General features: G+C 43.7%; 2 protein-coding genes across 2 annotated transcripts in view; one reads left to right on the forward strand and one right to left on the reverse strand.

Annotated features, from left to right (window-relative positions):
* Positions 1–3,659, forward strand: part of ARHGAP25 (Rho GTPase activating protein 25) — a 21,610-nt gene extending 17,951 nt beyond the window's left edge. Inside the window, exon 11 of the mRNA XM_055696091.1 lies at positions 575–3,659. Within this exon, the coding sequence (XP_055552066.1) occupies positions 575–785 (211 nt within the window). The 3' untranslated portion in view covers positions 786–3,659. The remainder of the gene's footprint in view (positions 1–574) is intronic.
* On the reverse strand, positions 1,713–21,217 carry BMP10 (bone morphogenetic protein 10). The gene is made up of 2 exons (XM_005438123.3): positions 20,727–21,217; positions 1,713–17,126 (listed from the first exon to the last, which is right to left on the reverse strand). The coding sequence occupies exons 1-2, from the start codon at positions 21,058–21,060 to the stop codon at positions 16,183–16,185; spliced, it is 1,278 nt and encodes a 425-aa protein (XP_005438180.1). The 5' UTR covers positions 21,061–21,217; the 3' UTR covers positions 1,713–16,182.
* Positions 21,218–21,562: the final 345 nt, after the last annotated feature.

A 21,562-nucleotide genomic window follows, 5' to 3' on the forward strand; every position in this document is an offset into this window, starting at 1 on the left:
AGTGCTGCTTTCTGGAGAGTATGGAGTCTTCAGCTCGTGTTATTACCACACTTGTATTGCACAGATTTATTTACCAGTGATCCCAGTATATAATAGTAATGACTACTGATAAAACACAGTATTATAGTAGGCTATCTAAAAGTCAATGCTCATGTGCTGTACTCTCATGACATTGTTGCTAATGTTATATTATTACAATATTAAGACTCTGTAGTTCTTATTAGACCATTGTAAGGGGCTGTAGTATTTCTGCAATAATTACACTGTCATAATTCTTGTTATTACTGCAATATTGTACCATTACACTATCCAGAGTTCAGTATTAGCATTATTGCATAATTAATTGCAACCATCAGTGTTTTATAGCTTCACATATTGTTGCCATATTATTATATATCATGTGTATTGATTTATTGCATCGTGTTATGTGGCCATTGAGGGTCAGGGGATCAGGACAGCACCTCTGGCTTATTTTATTGCTTAATGACAGAGAGAGCAGACTCCTTAAGAGCCAAATGATGACTTCCTGGCACTCTTCCGATCCAATCCTTTCACACTTTGTTTCTCTTTGCAGTCTTGAGAAGGAAAACTATGAAGTCTGGGCCAAAGTAGTGAGGCTGAATCAGGACATTGAGAAGGAGAAGAAGAAGTCTGAGGAACTGGAGCTGAAGTTGATGAATGTAGAGTGCTCACGGGAGGAAATGGAGAAGAAAAACAAGATGCTTGAGGAGGAGGTAAAAAACCTAGCTAAATCCATGAGCAAAGCTAACGCCAAGACCAACTAGGAGAAGACACCCAGCTATGCACAGACATAAAATACAGCTGCATGAATCCACAGGAATTGCCAAGCAGATTCAGAGCCAGGGACTTGTATTATTTGGTCTTCTGCTACCAACCACGGGCTGGTTTGGAGGAAGGAGCCCAGAAGTTAGAGGCTGGTTTATGCTCTGAAACAGGAAATTTCAAAAATATTCTTCAGCTCTTTTGGCACGTTTTTTCCAACTCCTCTTTCAGCTGCTCAAGTTACCTGTAGAACAGGCCAATACTTCTTGCTGCTCAATCAGAATATCTTGCACTCAGGAGTTCAAGTTGAGGACACATTATGCCTTTACAAAAATAAACCAGCAAGCATCCCTCTTGCCAGCCGGCTGGCTCTGTGCTGGAGGTACCCGCAGTGCTTCTGAGTGGAACAAAAAGTCCATAAAACCTGGAGCCGGGCAGACAGAAAAGCCCCACGGTCTGGGGTGGCACAGCCTGTCATACAGTGTGCCTGGACGGTGGGCTGCAAATGCTGTCAGCACCACGGTTATGTTGTTCACGTTAACACGCAGTAGGTTATTGCTCTTATAGAGCAAGAGAAGCCCAGACAGCCTGTCGGGTCCACTGAGAAGAGGTCTCTTACAGCATCACTTGCTGTGCTGTGCCACTCATTGATATCAAAGCTCCAGGTGTAAAATCACAACATCACAAAAACCTTTTTAGTTAAGTGGCTGCTCAGCTATTTTAAATCACTGCTCCTTATAGCCATGTTTATATAAATCCAGCACAGCTGCTGCTGGGCTTTGGAGAGCTCTTTCATGCATCCATACACTGAGCAATTTGTGCAGAGAGTCCATCAGCAGCTTTATCTAGTACAGAAAATGGGGCTTCAACACTTTCCTTGACAGGCAGTTTCCAAAAAGTAACAGATCCGGACTTATTTACCGCCTCTGTTTGTTTGGTTTTTTTATCATTTCTTCAGCATAGAACAGGATTTCCGCAGCCACCTTGGTAGAAACCTGGGTTTGCACCCTAACGATGATGCTGGGTCTCTCCCTGGCACTTGCTGCCTTCAGTGTAAATAACTGGACCCGAAGGTCTCATGGTGCCAGTGTGGCTGTTTGTAAACTTGTCTGCTTGTTTTCCCACTGCCTGCCAGCAAGTTGCCCTTCCAGCAGTATCACGATGCTGCTGAAGCTTTTGATGTTGAAAAGAAAGTAACAGGACTCCAAAAGAAAACCTTCCACTCATTTATGTTAAGAAGGGGGAACACCACCACACAGCCTCTGCCTAGCCAAGAACCTTCATGGGAACACGAAAGGGAAAACCACAGAGATCTGCAGGAGTTTTCAATCAACTTGTCTAGGAACGTACACATGTCTCTGTGCCAAGCATGGTGAAGTTAATGCAACAACACTGGATTACTGCTGCTGAGGACCTGGTTTTGGTGATACAAAAGTTCAGCTCAAGATCGGTTGCAGGCCTGCTCGGCAGAGCCTGCAAAGAAAAACGAACTGGCAAGAGACAGGGACACAGAGGGAACTACGTGAAAAAAAGGGGAGATGGGAGTGGGGAAATGTTATTAGAGAATAAAAGTCAATATTGGGTATATAGCACTTGCTGCTATCAGCCTTGCTAGGGCTGGGACTCATCTAGCCCTAAAACCGAGCGCAGACTCCTTAGCCCCAGACTCAGATTCATTTAGGTGTATTGAATCCACCTTTGCTCAGCTGTGGTTATAAAGGACTGGTAAAGGAGGGGTTTGTGAAAGTTGAGCTGTATTTAAGAATCCGACCCTTAAATAGCTCATTTGACCTATAGACTCTGACTCCAGGTGGCTTTCGTTTCCATAGAATTGCCAGAGGCTACACAGCTCCTCACCATCCTGCCCACAAACCTTCACACCAGGGAATTAAATATTTCTGGCACCAGGGAATTAAATGTTTCTGGAGGCCTGCATGGAGTTACTGCATGGGGCTACTGCAAAATCACAGTTCCTACCACAGGACCCACACCCATGGTCCTCTGCTCTTGTAATGATTGTATCTGATAAAAATGTTTCAAATCTGATTAAAATGTTTCTAACCTAAAACTTGGGAATTTGAAATCTCAGTGAGAACCCCAGTACCCCTTTGCATTGGCTCCGCAGCCCGCAGCCTTGCAGAGGGATGGGCGTCACAGAGAAGAGCCCCAGGGAGGACAGTGTTGCCTCCACCAGGCTTAGCCACCTTCAAAGATGAGCTATTGAAACCTCACCTTCCCCAACACCTGCAGGTCCCACACGCTACGGCATCCCAGGACAATGTATTTCTTGTCTCCTGAAGTCTCTTTAAAGCAGCACTAACACAGTTTCCACTGTGCACCTATGGGACCCACATCTTCCTGACACTCAAATCAAGAGGTTTCAAAGTGCCTGTGAGATGCATTTTGCCTGCTGTCACTTCAGGGCAACTGTTCCCATTCACAATTCTTTTCTGTGATTTCAGATGACCTTGACAGAGCTGCTTCAGTGTTTAATTTTTTACCTTTACAAGGAACTCATTACTAATCTGGGCGTGAGGCTCAGGAGCCATTTAGGGAGAAACTTCTCCATCGGGTCTAGGAGAAACATCGTGAACATCTGGACTGGAAATGCCACACGCTCCTTTCTGCAAAGATCAAAAGTGTGAAGAGGCAAATAATTCCTTCACAGCCCGCAGTAGACTGTAATGATGTGAAAAGGCTTGGCTGAGGCTCAGAATTCTCCGTCATTAGGACAAGTGCACGTTATTTTAGTATAAACTGCGCGTTCCTCCACTTCCGCTGCAGATAGGCAAAACAACCTCTATCAAACCATGACTGTTTCTGAAGATCAGAGTAACTTCTCTGAAGATATTCTGCCCATTAAAATTTGGAATGTTTATAGTGGCCATATTTAAAAGATAGACTTTCCAATAGAGGTCAGGTGGGCTGGAAATTCCTACGTGCATGGGGGGAGCTAACAGCCTCAAGGAATAACATCAGCATCTTATGAGTCAGTATTGCTGTTGGGTGCTCTAAGATAAAGAGGGTTTTCCTTTTTTAAAAGTGAGCTTTTTCCAGAGACAGAAACGCATGGGCCTGCCTATGCCAGACCTGTGAAATTTTGCATCCTTTTCAGCCCTGAGCATATATCCTCTCAGCTCAGCCACACAAAGCCCAGAGCCACACCTGAATCCTGGCATTGCCCAAATCCTGCTCTGGCTTTATCGCACTTTTGGATCTTCTGTGGAGACACCAAAACATGAGATCCACAAAAACTGACTGATGCATGACCTACATTTCCTTCCTCCCCCTCTTTTTGCAGCCAAGCTGTGAAATGTTTGGGGGGAAGAAGTAGCAGAGAAAGTCTCTCCTGTTCCTGCTTGTGTACTGCAAGGGACGTTATAAACTCATGGAGGGTTGTTTGGTGGCTGCCTTTCAGCTCAGCAGGCTTTAAGCATTGATTCTGGATATCCTAGGAAGTGTGAAACTACTACTATAATATAGAAGTACAACAGACTGTCTATCATAGAGAATAAAGCCTGTAAAAAAGATCCTTTTCAAACTTGTCCTGGGCCCTGTAGGCTTGGAAACTGCCAAAAAGGCAGTTTTTTATAGCCTTAACCTTCACACTGCACAGACAGAGGACCCCAATGCATTCCCTTCAAGGTGACGGGAGTGTACGATAACCCCCAAAACATACCAAGGATTTTCCTCTCCCTTTAAATGTGATGTGGCTTTCCAAATTAGAACAATTAAAACCACAGATCTGAATGCATCTAAAACTGTTAAACTATGGATTACGGGCTGAAAATATGACATATTTTAGGATATAGTTTCACTCCTGCTCTCACTGTCTAGCATTCTTTGTGATAGAGCAAAAAATCTGGTTTGCTCTTCTTAGGTATTTACTACATGAATTTAGGAATTCACTTTGTTGTATCCAGGCGTTTGGTAGGCGTGAGAGGCAAGAAAGTAAAATTATCCTTCTCACATTATTCTCTTTGGATCCCGAGCCAGTCACACTTATGCTGACTTATCCCCTCGTATTTTATCGAAGTCGCATTTTTGGCATGATAATAACTTTCCTTTTTTAGCTTGGCTACTGCATAAAATAGCAAGTTGTTGTGGGAGGCGAGGTGGACGTGCAGGAAAAGTGTCCAGCCACTATTTAGGATGGCTTATACAAACCACAGAAGAGCCGTAAGAACATGTTGTTCTCCCCAGCAGTAACAGAGTAATGCAGTCCGTCCCTCCTTTACATGGCAGTTGAACGATACCCCCAAAACAGGCTGCTTTTAAGAAGAAAAGAGTGCCAAACTGAGACTTCGTGTATGAATAACTGTTCACCAAGGTGGAGAGAAGAAAAAGTCCCCAGACTTTCAGCCAGACCCTCCCTGGAAGCAGTCCCACTGTCCCGCTTTCTTTGTGTTTTCCTGCCACCTTGCTGCAGCACAGGGATGCTATGAAGCCAGACAGTCAAACTGGCCTGGAGGAAAAATAACCTGGCAAAAAAGGAGCATCCTGATAAAGCAAGGGCCAGCATGGGGGCAGGAGCAAGCAGGGACAGGAGTTGTCCGAATAAGCACTCCTTTGGAGAAAATGCTCATCTATTCTAGCACAAAAAACTTGCAAGTGTAGGAATCCTGAGTTACTCAAGAAGATAAAGACCCTGAGCACTTGCACGGTGATTACTGCACGGAGGCTCCAGCTGGGACAGTTTCTTCCTTGGATAATACACATTGCCAAAGGCTCACTGCATGCATGGTCTCCACCAAGAACGATTTACCCTTCTAGCTGTTTTCCTTTACAAGAGTCTTCTGAGTAGGCAGTTCCCATAAACAGAAGTACTCAGCAGTTATTTGGGAATTTGGTTTCTTAAGAAATAGGGCTTCTAACTGCAGCTGAATACAGCAACCAGGTGAGTGATACGAATTTGGGTGCAATTTTCCTACCTCTAAGGCTGTGGGGCAGAGCAGAGAGACCTTAGTGGTGCTGCCACTGCAAGACTCCAGGGTGTGCTCAACCTTTAGCAAACATCAGAGGATTTACCAAGCTGAAACATCCTACAAGCAGAGAGCTCAGCAAGAAGGAGGCATCCCGTTTTCCCCTTGAGTCCATCGTGTAAAGAAGCTTCACAAAAAGCTTTCTTCACTTTTCATGCATAATCCCATCCAAAAGGTCTCCCTGCACTCCCGTGCCAAGCTTACCCTGGTGAGCCTTGCACAGCAGAGGGGAACGACACTCCCAGTGCCGTCAGCGGGCACTGGTGTGGCTTGTGAAAATTTGCTTTATCACGCGTAAAAACATGATGTGATATTTCAGCCCTCTTAACACAATGTACCGATAACAGGAACTGGGAACAGGGGAATGCTCCTTTAATCTCAGCTGGCTGAAATGCTGTTTGCTGCATCCAGGGAGCTATTTCCAAACGAGTGCATTTTAAAACCAGCCAGCAAGGCAGTTGCCAGGCTTTGACCTCTTATTAAAGAAGTGAGGATAAGCATCAGCTTAGCATTTGCTTTCTGAGCATGTGAGAGGTAAATTTTTCCTTTCCCCAGCAGCATGGCCTTGTTTCCTTCCTCGGCTCCCCGATAAGAGCCAGCACAGGCTGCCATCCAGCCGGAGAGGCTCCCCTTGTGCTCTGCATGCTCTGGATGAGGTCCACACTTGATCCCTAGGGCCAGTGCAGGTTTTGAGTCTTTTCAGTGACACCTTGACCCTGTGCATCCCTTCCTGGGGCTCAGAGGATGGATTTTCTAATTCTGCCAAGTGTTGCCCCTGCATGCATCCACATTTCTGAGTCAGGAGGTCAGCCAAGCATCCCAAGGACAGTTGTTCCCAACACAACAGCTACACAGGCAGCGCCAAGGAGTGAAAGGTCAAATGTCCACTGGAAACTGGAGTGTTGTCACATCCTGGGAAAGGATGTTTCCACTGGGGGAGTAGGAACATCCTGCTCCCTCACCACCTTCCTCCTATCCAGTGTAAAGAATGCTGCGTAAATAAGTCTGAAATGGGGATAGATCACAGTTACAGTTTGTAGAAGACCTGGGACACATGTTTAGAAACTTGTTAGCTCCACAGACTGCGTCTTTCCTGCAGCTGGCAGTGGAAGGGCATTGGCTTAGGGTCAAGGATAGCACAAGAAGTTATGGAAAAGCAACAGCAGATTAAATTGCTGTCATCCACTCTGACCCGCTTCTGCTCACTCAAATATAAAGCCTCACTGATAATGGCAAGCAGGATGGCTTTTAAAAATAAAACTGTAGCAGTCTTTCTTCCATTTTGTAAGGCTGTTAAGAAATCACATGCAGAAACACCAGCTGGCACACAGCACCCTAGCATCCTATCACAACTGGGAGATGGAGCTGTAATGTGGTTTGTAATGTGGCTTTTTAGGACACTGGTGTAGGGCTCAGACGGTTAGACTGCTTTTTGCTTGACCTGTTCCATGTCTTAGCTCCTCATCCACTTTTAGCTTCAATGGCAGCAAGCAAGGAGCCCACTGCCCATTAAGGTGAGCCTGCACCAGTGCAAGCCTTGCAGTGCCTTGGCCAGTCAAGGCAAAGGAGTTTGCAGCAGAGTGCTCAGCACTCACCACTCAAGCCAAACTAATTAGGTCTCCTGTCCCAATGAAAGCCAAGCCGTTGGAGTCACAGATTTTTGCTCTCCAAAACACAACACAAAAGTAATGAAGCCTTTGAAAAAGTTTGCAGAGCACATATGAAGCAGAGCCAGACAAAGACTTGGGAGTCCTGAATCCCAATCTACGATATAAATATTTGCGATAATAACTAGGTCGGCCAGGCTTGCCAGATAACCCTTCCTTTTATTAACTTTAGGCTGGAGGGTTTAGGCCAGAAGTGTTGACAACATTGGTGTCAGTGGTGAAGACATTGGTTTCTTCCCCGAGAAGAACGATGCAAGAATGAGAGAATGATGCAAAAGCGGGACGGTTATTGCTAGAACAGCTGAAAGCAGATATAGAGGTGCAATTCATTTGTTCACAGAGGTGCTATTGCTTCCCAGTGGCTACCCAGTCTCTCGAAGGCTGCTGCATTCCCGTGTGCGGGCCAACCACAGTGTGCACCAGGGTCTGCCTTAGCCAACTGCTCTATCTTAAAAGTTACTCCTTTCCGTTGCAGTAAGAGCAGGGGTTAATGCAACTCTGGGGAGCTCACTGAGGCTCTTGTCTAAATCGTTTGCCTGTCCTGGAGCTCATTAGCGTTGCATGCAGTGCCCTGAACAGTGTCACGGAGGAACGCAGGAACGCGTGTGGCAGCCCCCATCAGGAAGGCCGCATGCCCCACAAAGCATGGCCTGCTCCCTCTGCCATTAGCTCGCTCCTCAGGGCATGTTGCTTATCTCTAATGCACTAATTAGGGTGGACAGAGGAAGCACAAGACGTGCAATCAATATTATTGGGCCAAATTTGCAGCTGGTGTAAGTTGTCGATTGGCAGAGGAGTGCAGAAGAACAAGAAATGATGTGAGCTAGAGAAATCCCAAGGGAAAAGGAGGGAGTTCAGCAAGGAAAGTAACTGTGTTTGAAAGCAACTTGCTTTCCTTGAAAGAATGACTTCAAAATTGGTACAAAGCTATAAGTGAAAATTTATATAGCAGGTTGGATTTGCATGATGTCATGCTATTTTGTGTCTATCTCAGCAGCAACCAGCTACTGTAAGCCAAAATCAAATCACTTAAACTGTTTCAACAGTTGGATCAGCCCATCTAGCCTCCTAACTGTGTGTCTCTGTCTCCCATGGATCCCCACTCCCATTTTAACCCATGGGGAAATTCAGGTTGGGATTTCATAGTGCAGATCTGGTGAAGAGCAAGCACAGTAAGCAATAACAGGTGAACAGTTTTACCAGCTACCAGTACCTGTAGAAATGGTAAAAGGGCTCATTTTTCCTACAGTAAGATATCTGCTCTGCTCACAGTTCAGCTGGCTTATGTTTCAGGCTGTAGGCTTCTCTGTATCAGTATCTTGAGCTAGGCATCTAAAATCTGGTAATGATAAAAGCAAACAGAGCACGTTCACTATTGTAGGATAACAGGTTTTGCTTTCCCACTCTCCCAAAGCTTTGCATTTCAACTCCGCCTGATTAGCCAGCGGTGACAGCTCAGGAAATGGATTCCACCCAATCTCACAACAACTGATCTAAAATGCTCTAATCTCTGGAAAGATAAGGAGTTGCTACAGCAAAGCCAACATAAACCTGAGAGCTGGGGGGGTGGGTGGACTGTTGTTTAGCCACGTTGCTAGTTAGCTACTGTACTTGATTTCAGAGACCACCCTGTATTTAAACCTTCTCACTTAACTTGACACATATCTTTTCAACACCATCTGAAGCTCACATCCTGGATAGTCTCAGCCACACAGACCTGCAGGACATTGTTTGGGGAGCTCTAGTGCTGCGATGAGCATCCCCTCATCCTAAAGTCGCTGCAGATATGACAAGCAGCAGCTTCTGTGAGATACAGTTATGCAAATATTGAATTAATGGTACTTCAGCTGCTGATTTAAAATAAAATACGCTGTATTTTCTTTTTGGACCATACCTCACGCCACCACAGAAAATGTAGTATTTGGAGCTAGGAAAAAACCTCACCCTTCTTTTCAGGAACCATTGCTCTATGTCACGGAAATCCATTCCTCTCATATGATTTCCTTTATTACAGCCATGTTGATTGCTTTTATCCCTCATATTTCCTTTGTTTACTTAAAAAATGCATTCAAAGGTCTTGCTAAGCCCTTGAAATGCTGAGCAGGAGGTCGATTAATTTGTGTTCTGAACAGGATCACATTGGGCATGTACCCAACAGCAGAAAATAAGTAAGCAAACTTCCTATTGCCAACATAAGCTCATTTACCCTGAGCTGGATATACTGCAGTATATATGTTAGCAAAACTCTTCTGTATTTTCTGGCGTTATCTGCTCTAAAAAGTAACTCGGTTTGCTGGAATAATGCAGCCATATCGTAACAAGTTTTGCCCGCAATGCTGTGTGGTGAGATGGGGTTGGAGGCAGAAATTCTCACAGCTAACCACTAGCTCAAATTCAGCTCTTATTGACATCTGAAGTGACTCTGTGAGAGGCAGGAGAGGAAATTGGCATTTACTAGCATGCTTCTGAAAGCAAATGCACTCAGTTGTTGCAGGAGACGTTTCCAAGACCTCAGCAGGAAGAGCTGGACCCCCTTCGACTATTCATCTTCTTGACAAGGGTATCAAAATGTGGACGTTTCCCTCCACTTTTGTCTGGGAAAAGCAGCAGTAATTCTAACAGCTGCTCCTTCTACTGCTTTCAACAGCCTCGCATTTCCCCACAAAGCTGCTCCTCTGTGAGAGGAGAGACATGCTAGGTGCCTCGAGTCCTGCTCCCTAGGGAATGGCTTGCAGAGACGTAGCCTGACAAAAAGTGTATTTTTCCTGAGTGAAAGCAGATGGAGAGTGATAGCGGGATGAAGAAGAGCAAGACAGGGATGAAGAGATGAAGGAGATGTGGCCAGATTTGTTCCTAAAATGTGCCCAGGGTTCTAAGGTCATTTTCAAATGACATTTTCAGCTTGCCCCTGTAGTGGGATGTGCAAATGAGATGATAACTCTGATAAACCTGCCTGCCCTTTTGAAATTCCTGGCTTTATGGTTTATAGAGAGTTTGGGTTTGAGTTTTTAATGGATGTCTCTATTTCAGTGGGCTTGTAATGCAAAACTTATCTTTTTCTTCTTACTGAGAAGGTGCTTTTAAAGAAGTTTATTTGCACAGCAGTAGGTTTGACAGTCTGTTTTCGCTAGCAAATATCCAGGGGTGCTAGGCCATAAACTCAGGTCCTCTCTGGGTTACAGCTGTGCCAACTAAATATGTGACCAGACCTGGCCAGCTAAACTGGCTTAATAACAGGTTGTCACAAACCTGCCTCATTTTGTCTGAAGAACATTCAGGGTAGACACATTTGGGGTGGTTTTCATCTGTTCCCATTTAGGCATTTAAACTCTAGAAATTCAAGTGCATATGTGTTGTCCCTTTACTTGCAGGTAAGACAAAGGGGCATCCTCCCGCGCTGCCTCTCTTTATCCAGTATCAGTGCCAGGAACAGCCCGGGTGATTTCTATGCCATGTCAAGGCTTAGCCTCAATGTGATCCTTTGCACAGCCAGGGATATTGCACCTGTGTGGGCCAATACAGGAGAAAAAACCCCACATTATTTCTCCCCTAGATGTCAAAGCAAGAGTTTAGAGTAAGACATGGGTCATGTTTTGTGGCTGCTTTTTGCTTTCTGTAATATAGGCACCTCTCTGACTTCTTCACTCCTGACATTGACTGTGCTAGAAATACACAGCTCTGGCCAAAATGCCTAGTTCCAGCACTAATATTCAACAATAATACACTCCATATAATAAACCTCTTCTTCCAAGGGGTGCTGATAAGAATTTCCATTTTTAGTTGAGGGCAAATGAACCATTCCGCTTTTATTTGTTGCTGTTGCAATTGAAGAAGGAGCAGAAGCTAATTTTTTAACTTTTCCTGTAAATAGTGCATTAATGAAGACAGATGGGTCAGCAGTATAAACAAAAACTCTATCTCAAGCTAGTTTTGTTCTGGCTTTGTTTCCCAATATAGTAAGCAAACCACCACCACCCTGGTTCCCATCCTATTAACAGTGCTTGCACTCCAAACGTTGAACAGGGTTATAAGGAAGTTTAAATTAACACTTGGCTGTAGTTTTTCAAATGCCTGAAGCAGATGTTCAAATGCCAGGAAAACTTCCTCTCTTTTTTTTCCCTCTCCCTAAAAAAATGGTAGATTTTGCTAGTGTTTGGCTCAGTGTTTCACAGAAAATATTTAACTGAACCTCTCTCATTGTGCTGTAGGTAAGCCAGGCACCAAACTGCCCCCAGTTGTTAAAACCTGCAGGATCCTTTGCTATTTCCAGACTGCTGGAGTTTCTGGTTCGCTTTGCTCTCTGGGCAGTCTAAGAAGGGCACTGCAGTAGCTGGAGCTCGGGAAGAGAAGGTTCTGGTTGCTACTTTGGATGGTGGTTGCTTTGGGAGATGATTTTTCTTAAGTTACCTCAGTTTTGGGGAAGCTGATCCCCATGTCTTTAGCTCGGGAATTGCTGCTCACGTGGTGGGGCCCACTGGCTTTGGAAAGAGGTATGTGTCCACAATATTCAGGAATAGTCTTTTTTCCCTGAGAGTGACACTTGGGAACCTCCAAATGGGAACACCATGAGCCATCACCAGGCACTTACTGCTAGGGCGAGGGGGTGCCCTGCTTTCCTGCCAGAACAGTGTGGGGCTCCCCCCTCCTCCCCAGGCTCCACAGACCGCCCCAAACTACCCATCTCCCCAGGGCAAGGGGCTGGCAGGGCGGGGGCAGGAAAACCACGCTGAGCTGTCAAGCTTTAATGCTCAAAAAGCCAGGAATCTGTTATCTTCAATGAGCTATGCAGGGAATCACAGTGAGCTGGACTCCAGGGATCACACTCAAGGGATAATGCCAGAAAGCTTTGGGAAGAAATCTATTTGAGGAATTTTAGTCCACATGCAGAGAGCTAAGAGATATGAATCATTTAAGGGAACCTCAAACTTTCAAGTGCTTCGTGAAATCTGGCATCGGTGCTGAGTGTTTGCACAGGAGACACAGTTACCATGATTTCTTCAAAGGCCAAGAAATGAGTAAGATATCTTTTAAGTTCATGCTCTTCTGGAGGCATCATGTGTGTTGATTTAAGAGCAGCAATCCAAGACCAAAGCTCTTCCCTCAACTCCCTTGCTGATAGGTTATCCAGGCTTTTCCTCTCTCTGTCTCTCTTGCTTGTTTCTCCTCCCACCCCTTTGCCTGTCCTGTCTATTTAGACTGCACGCACCGCCTGGCATTCTATACAGCGTCCAGCCAAAGAAGGGGCTTCATATCTGCTTACGCTTTCTTATACATATTCAATTAGAAACAGATGAAAGCAAAAATCCAACAGATATTGATGATTTTGGTGAGACAGTGTTGCTGCCTCCTTTAGTTATATGCAATAATTCATAGATGGATGGATGGATAGAAAGATAGATACTTCCATACTGAAGACATATTTTCCCAAAACTTTCTAAAATTGGTTTGCACTTTTAAGTCAAGCATCTGCTAGCATGTTGATATAAAATAGATCAGAAATTAAAGGAAAATCAATGCACACTACTATTTAATGTGAAAAATAAATTTTTAGAAACAGAAGAAATCACAGTACTAATGTGGATGGATAGAAGGAAGAAAGAAGGAAGACAGGAGTAAAGAAATAGAAAATGAAAACATGCAGTGGAATATTTTTTCAGGGACTTCTTATGACATTAGCAGCTCTTACAGCTTGGTAGCACCAGTAACACATAGCTCTTGTCATGCACTCACCACATTATTTGTAATAATAATAAATGTCATATCTATATGGACAGGTGTATTTTAAGCCAAGTACTTCCGAATTTGCAGAAGCAACCTTAATTTGCTACTTAGGGAAAACTCTTTAAAAAATAACTGTCCCATTTTTTGGGATGCTGTTTTCCCTGATCTCTGCCATCTAACTGCATGAACATCCAGCAAATGTCTTTGCACAATTATGTTCAAAGGTAAGGTAAAAGTAAGGTAAGGTTTTGCTCATAAAGCAGGCATGCAGTCCTAACAGACACACATTAATAAATGAAATAACCATTCTCAGTAGTTCTGATCTCAGGTTACGAACAGCATAGGTGCAGCTGAAGGATTCAAGAGATGCCCAGTTTTCTCCCAAAACAGCACAGTGGGATACATCTCATGTTTTACGGTCTTTCACCACAAACTCTGGCTGAAATCCTCTTCAATCAGCAGTACACTCCTTGTTCCTTTATAAAGAAAAGTTAACAATATAAAAAGACTCACTGGCCCCTAATTCTAAAAAGCTATCATTGATATTTTTACTGATCTTGTTAAAACTCACACATGCAGGTTTACTAACTGATAAAATTACATGCCCACCCACATTCACATTGTACTATGTTACAACAAATCTCTGGCAATAACAGAGTGTAAAGGAAGCCATTCTGCTTTGCTACATGGTCACTTGTAAATTTATAGTGATTATGAGTGATTGCAGTGGGTTACTTATGAATTTTAAGGCACAGGTCTCCCTGCACACTGTTCAGAAATGTTGCTACTGTTCAGTAAAGGACAGTGGTGCAAAAAGCCCGCTGGTCAGATCACTGCCACAGGAACAGTCGCAGAAAAGAGATGATAAAAGCAAATGTCGGATTATCTCCCTAATGCTGGATTATCACTCCTAACAAGGTGAATGGTTTGTCTTGGCAAATGGCTTCATAAGAATTGTGGATAGTTTTGAAAGGATCTATGTGGTCACACTTCAACCGTTGGCTGCTGCAGTTCATGTCAGCAGAGCGAAATATCACACCTCTTATGAATTCTTTTAATGTGCCATTAACCACAGACTAAGATTGCAGTGTAGCTCAGGGGAAAGGTCTGGGAGCGGTGTCAGTCACTCACAGGGTGCAATCTGTAGCAGGCAGAAAGCAGTACAGCTGCATGGCACAGCCCACTATCTGGAAACACACAGCACGAGTGGAGACTGCACAACTCTACAATAAACTACGCAGCTGACCACTTAAAGCAACGATACCCCTGCAAGAGTAGTTATACGTTGGACAAGACCGTACGAGCTCCAGAATGCTATTTAAATCACTCCAGTGACTGAACAGTTCTGCAAGCAAGGATGGTAACTGTGGTATATAGTATTTACAGACATCTAGGAGGGGAAAAAAATCAGCAACACCAATCTCTGCACAGCACAACTCAACAGAGAGATTCCATGTAGAATAGGATGGGTACAAGGTTTTATCCAAGTGGGATTACACACAAGCACAAAAATAAAACATTCTGTATTCTACATTATCTTACAAAGGCAGGTCAATAAATAGGTCAATAAATTATGGGAAAGGCAGAAGAGTATGTGTGAAAATAGGTGAAACTGGGTTTAGTTAGTGCGTGATGAAGTCTTTTGTGTCCATTCCCACAAAGTGTTAGAGTGATTCTTTCAAAGACCCTTATCACTTCCAAGGAAGATAACTTACCCTTAAAAGTGTAAAACACATGCAGGGACAGTACAGTAGGCTCTGGTACAGGCTAAAAGAGTCAACGTCACTTACACTTTCCCAAGAATCTGACAAATTTGCAGCTTAGTATAAATAAAGTGACGGGTCTATTGTTTCTCAGCTCTGACACCTTCTTATCACCACGATTTGTTGCAGAAGAGTGGCGGAAACATGGCATGTGACTCCACCATATACAGTTTGGGGGGGGGTGGCAATACCTTTATGAATTGACAACTTCAGCCCATACATAAAGGAAAGATCCTCTCTATCTAGCTGGCACAAAGGTGTTTCCTTTTCTGTCTAGCTCTCTGCAGACTAAATGCAATACTACTTGGCCACTGGAATTGGTTTATGTAGCTGTACTGTATGTAATTTACTGGACTGGGTAGAGGGACTAGTTTCTTAGCTGGTATAAACTGGTACAATTTCAAGGATTCAGGAAATTTCCTGCACTTCTTTCTGCCACATAAAGCTTTGGCCCTTGAGAGACAACACATGGCTAATGCGACAAAGCCAGCGCTGCTCTACACAGGGTGCTTTTGTAATAAACATGCACAGGGGGAATTTCTTGCCATTGCATGTGAGAGCACTGAACGTGCCTGGCACTGCTCCTGGGGCCACTGCTTTACTAAGAAGGATGGGAAAGGGAATGGTTCCCTTCCGCGCCAGATGCCAAATCGCCCCTGCCAGTTAACTGAGACAGGGAAAGATTAAAGGAAGAATTAAGAAAAAAGGAAAAAAAGTTTAACACCTTGCTGTGTCTTAGTGATTTAGGAGCTTGAGAATTATTGGGACTTCAGATCTACAGAGATAAATTTCAAAAAAATAATCTGAGCATGTAAGGATCTTTATAAAGATTTTACACAAAACTAAACAATCTAGGCGTGTATTGCCCATAGTTCACCTATCTTTAATAGCTCTGGAAATCCCTACAGATGCCAATCAACATTTATAAAGTACAAAAATATGCCTTTATTTCTGTGAATTTGAATGTGCCCCTTTGGCACAAAGAGCCCTCCCAAACGATCCAGTGATCTGCTCTATGCCCTGACAGGAAGAGAGACTCGGTCATAATTTGGACAGCAAAGAACAGCAAGAAGCAAGCAATGGAACAAAATATACATTCCCTACGGTCGTACGACTTGCCCACTCCCCATAACAGGAAACATACAATTATCTGTACATGCCTCATTAAATAACCTTATTAAATAGGAAATCCGAAATGTACAAATTTACAGACTGAATCATTAAATACTTCCCCTGTGCCCTCCCCCGTGCATGCGTTCCCTACTACTATCTGCAGCCACACTCGGATACCACCATGCCTTCATATTTGAACTTGTAGGTGACCACCCCTGCATCTAAGTAGAGAATAGAGATGGGATCAAGTTTGGTGGGAACGCAGCAGGCCTTGGAAGCTTTCTGAGGATTCTTCAGGTGAACCAACGTCTGGACAATGGCATGTTTCGTTGGTGTGACGTGCTCTGTTAAGGGGTAGGCGCATACTCCGTGGCACTCATAAGCTTCGTATCCCGCTGGGGCGATGATCCAGGAATCCCAGCCAATCTCCTTGAAATCTATGTAGAGTGGAGTCTTTTTACAGTAGTTGCCCTTTGCGTTCCTCCGGATTCGGGCAGTAGAGTCATAAATGATGTTGGAGCGCATCTGGAGCAACGCCTCCTCACCAGGCTGGCTGTGGAAATTGCCAACCTCCAGGTTCTCCAAGTCCACGAGCTGCTCATGATCAATCATTTCATTCAGCTCTTGCTTCTCCTCTTTTTTGTCATTGCTTTGGTCATCAGAGAACACAATCAACAGGGGCACATGCTTCGCCTCAGAGTTGATGTCGATATCGATTTTCCCCTCTCCATTCTGCTCCTCCCCTTCCCTGCTCTCTATATGAACTTCCAGCCGATGCGTGGTCAGCCCTGCCCTTCGCCAACGCCTGATGGCTTCCGTGACCTCGAAGCTCTCCCACTCGCTGCTCGTGCCATAGATCTGCCTGGATGCCAGTGCCACTGTCTTTCTCTCGTCTCCTAGCCCCATGTGGTCATTTTCCAGCACTTCAAAAATGGTGACCTTCCGGTCAAGCCCATCATAGAGCATTTGGTCCCGCTCCACCAAGGTGTAGAGCCTCAGCTCTGCCATGGTGATTTCTTCATGGTGAGGGATGGAAACATTGAACAGAAGAGGGTATTTCCGAATTCCTGTAACACCAATGGGGTGGGAAGCCAAGTCTGGAAACAACAAAGATCAAGTATTTTAGAAGGGTCAATACATTCAGCAACATGCACCGAAGTTCATCTGACAAGTTTTGCATTGCTTGGTTTCAGTCAAACGATTCCAGGAGAGTGGTTTTTCATCATTTCCCAAAATCCATACTTGGAAAAAAGGCCCATTTTATTTTAGATGTCTAAGGACAGCCAGATCCCAGACACGCTAAAGACCATAAACCTGGATTTATAGATTCTCCTTTTATCCCCATGCCTTCCAGGGACTTTCTTGTCACCTGGAAGGATTATGTATTAAAAATGTGTTGCCTAATACTGAAATACAAGTAATTTTTAGGTTGCTGCACAGCAACTATTTAATAAAAAAGGAAAAACATTTATTGGTGTAGGAGAGGAAGGGAGGAAGGATATGGCACTGGAGTGAACATGAGGTGGGTGACATGTAAGCTGCACATGCAAGAACGGCAGGCTGTATCTGTGTCTGCTTAGTGTTTCTGTGCTAGCAAGTATTCCCTTCTGCTGAAATATCCCTCAGAAACTGAAGGGCCAAGCACTAAGAGAGGAAAAGTTGCTTCAGAAGATGTAAAGGCTCTGGTTCAGAAGAGCAGGTGATAAACATCCTGTGTGAACTGCCAGTCAACAGAAATTCTGCCACAGACTCAGTGGGCTTCAAGTGAGCAGTCAAACAGCTGTACTCAGCCAGGCACTTTTGGCAGCTTTAGTTAATAAAACATATAAGAAGTACATAATATCTGCTTGTCAGTCAGGCTGTCTGTCCTATCTGCATTGTTTGTTTATACATAGGCAATATGCATTTCCTCACACAATGCAGAAATCTTAGCTAATGATTGTGTGTTTGTTGCTGAATTACTGTGCTGTCTACTTGTAACTCAGAAGACAGATTAGGACATAGAGACTATGGGCAGCATTTCTGCAAAGGCAGCCTATTTGTGACATATTACTATCTTCATCTCTGACTTCTCCAATTTTGATATGTTTGTAGAAAAATGACACTGATAAAGCTGCAAGCATTGGCGATGCTCCACCAGTGCACTTAAGCAAGCAGTTAACTTTAGCATGTGACTTGTCCTACTTAATTCCAGTTTTGAGGCACCTGCCTTTTTCTTTTTTTTCCATTTTGCACTTCCACCTGCTCATAAATGAAAAAATGAGGGGTGATTCTGGTTGCATTTCCCTACCTGTCAGTTGATAAAGATGGGGGCTGAATATACTCTGCACAGTGCCAGGGTAGGAGCAGACTGTGAACTGAAATACAATGCTATTCAAGCTTAGTTATCATCTCCATACTGGAAGTAATCTTTGGGGTCTCCTAGACCTTGATATGCTAAAGCAAGTCTGTAGTGATACATATAATGACAGGGTGGAGAAATGCCACCTGATCATATAGAAGACAAGCACAACTCATTCACCAGAAGGCAGGGGAAAGCCACATGATACTTAAGAAGCTGGGTGAGTGCTAGCAGGGCATCAGAAGTGTTCATTTCTGAGTCAGGATGTGACTCTGCTCTTTAGCTAGAAAGTCCATAGGGTGAGGTATCTCCTACTGTTAGCAGTATACCCCTAGGAGGGTCAGGAAGGGAGACTGGAGTCCACACAAAAAGAAAAATTTCTCTTAAGACCTTTATCCAAGTTTTAAGAAGATAACAGTCCCATTTACAACGGTGATGTTATAGTTCATTCGTTGAAACAAAGAACTAATTCCAGCCAAGCAGCATATTTCTGTAATAAAGGATTTAACGGATAATAATGAAACTACTATTGCTGCCAATTTTCAGCAGGGTAGGTAAACAAAAAAATTCCATAGTCTGTTTCTACTGTCTATATCATTGCAAGTAATTAATTTCTCTATCAAAAGAGCTGTTTAGCATTAAAAGGATAGCTCTTACTTATACAGACTTTCAAGACACATAACAAACGTTAATTGCCCAGTCCCTTTAACTTTACGCGTTTATGAAGCTGTCTTAACATCAGCAGTCTCACTTCACATCTTGCTGTTTTGGATTGGAAGAGGTGAGAGAATTACTGAAATCACAGAAAGTTAAGCCAAGTTTACTTGATCCCCTGCAGAGCTCATGCAGTGATGAATGAAATAGGCATCAAATGTCATGGCTACAGAATGGCACGGAACTGCAAACTGCCACATCTATTACTGGCAAGAGTCAAGTCTGTACCATTTTCAGTGCTGCAAATCTGAAAGAATTTCAGTTCTGCCAGCGGAACAATTTCAGATTTATGTCACTAAACCACACTCTATTTTATTCTTTAGCATACCATACTTGGCAATTTTTATCCCATTTATTTTTTTTTAATACTGCAAAATGATAAAAGAACACCACGCATTCCTGCATGTGTTTTCATTTATGCTGATGAGTAGTGACAGGCATGGCTGTTCAGATGAATAACTGTTCACCAGTGGGTGTAACTGGTTTGCACCAACCCTTCAATAAACTTTCCCACACTGGAGAAAAAGATTATGTAAAGAAGATTTTAAATCACAATGGAGTGCCTCTTCAAACCAGAAAGAGGTTGTGGCTAAGGAGTGCCTGGGCCTGGCAGAAGGGCAGAGCAGAACAGAGCTTCTGGATTCTCTCCTTGCATCTCACTGCATTGCAAAACTGAAATTACTTACATGTAGCCTCTCCTTATAGTTATCATTTTGAAACTGCAAATGTTAGAGAAAAAGCAATACATATATATTTATACTTCATCAATCGACAAAGGATGAGAGAAGTCCCACAGCAGTTTCAATAGCTGCGTGTGTGCCTGAGTAGTTAAAACGAACCAAAGCACTTGTATTTGTCAAGTGGAGAATCGGTATTTGGAATTGTTTCGTTGAAATACGTTTTTAACATAAAACCTGTGTTGGTGCAAGTAGGTATTGACAAACTACTGAATGTTAGCACTGAAACATTATCTTGAACTGAGGGGAAATGCTGAAGCAGAAACATATAGGGAACCTACCTAAGGTCACAATTCCACTTCTTCAGCTTTTTTTTTTTTTTTTTTTTTTTAATAGGAAATGTTCTAGTCCTCCAAAGTAAAACCTCATGGTTATCCAAAATTCTGCCTCACGTATTTCTATGTATTTTTGGGACCGTGCTCAGATGCCAAAGGAAGAAAATGTTACAAATCTCAGGAGGATCAATGACAGGATATTAACAAAAAGCTGTATTAGGTTAAGTTCATAATAGGAAAATATTGCACCTTTGAACAGAGTGTAAAAACATTTCTTGCCTTAAGGTATGCATTTGAAAAATCAACAGGTAATTGCAAATTATGTGTGTCATTATAGGGATAGTGAAAGTGGTGTCTCTAAATTATACTTGCTGCTGCCCAAACATTAAAGAAACATCTTCCCGCAAAGCCTTACAGTCTCAAAAGCAAAGGACAAAGGATCCTTCTCACAAGAAGTGTGATCTGGGTAACCCTGGCACATGCAGCGTTCACTGCCTGCTTCCAGTGCCACCCCCACCGAAAGGCCTTTTTTCCCCTAGTGCAGTTCTTGCCCCATGCCCGGTAAATACAGTTCACGCTGACTATGAAGACAGTCATTTCTATTTACTTCTAGAGATGCACATATCTTACCTTCATTTTTGAAGCTCCTAATAATATTTGCGGATGGCATAGATGTCCTATCAGTGGCAAATCTGTTGTACAGCTCTAGCATGTACTCTGGTGGATCCACCTTGGCCGTTTCGTGCAGGGGAATGTCAGACAGGTTCAACGTCTTCAAAAACTCATTTTTCATATTCTGAAGCAGCGTGTTGAAATCAACACCATCCTGCTCGGAGAGAATCTCGTCGAAAAGAGGCACGTCTTCCTCCAAGGAAGAGTGCTCCAAGCTCAGGATGGGACTGCAAGCGGCAAAGTGAACCAAGACACAGAGGACAGCCCACAGCTGGAGAACTACAGAATCCATGACTTCACTTGAGCCTCCAACCGCACTCAACAAGCTCTAGCTCTCGTGTGGGCTAAGTGGCGGTTTTATCCCCTGGGTTGTACACGGCTTGTGTCACAGAGAGATGACAAGTTTGGAAGCTCTTGTCTTGAAACTTGTGATCCGTCCTGTCTGTCTCCCCCTTCCCCCTCCCCAAAACCAGGTCTCAGTAATTGGATATGGCTTGCTCTCTCCTATGGTTGCCTTGCCTCTCTTATCTTGTGTAGTGTAAGCTGTTCACCAGATTTGTTGCTATCTCGCAATCCCCTTTCCCTTAATGAGCGTTTTGTAAACATTCTGAGCTAGGACACTCGGAGATAGGACAAGTTTCTCCTCAGAGAGGAACTGCCTGATGGTAGCTGATTTCCTTTGAACAACTTTCATCCATGCAGTTTTCAAGCTAACATGTAAATTCTACAGAGCCTCTGTCCAAACATACCAATTTCACACCAAGAACAAACAGTAGCTCCCCTAAGGTAACAGC

Source organism: Falco cherrug, chromosome 18, assembly GCF_023634085.1.
Source record: "Falco cherrug isolate bFalChe1 chromosome 18, bFalChe1.pri, whole genome shotgun sequence".
Classification (NCBI taxonomy): Eukaryota; Metazoa; Chordata; class Aves; order Falconiformes; family Falconidae; genus Falco; species Falco cherrug.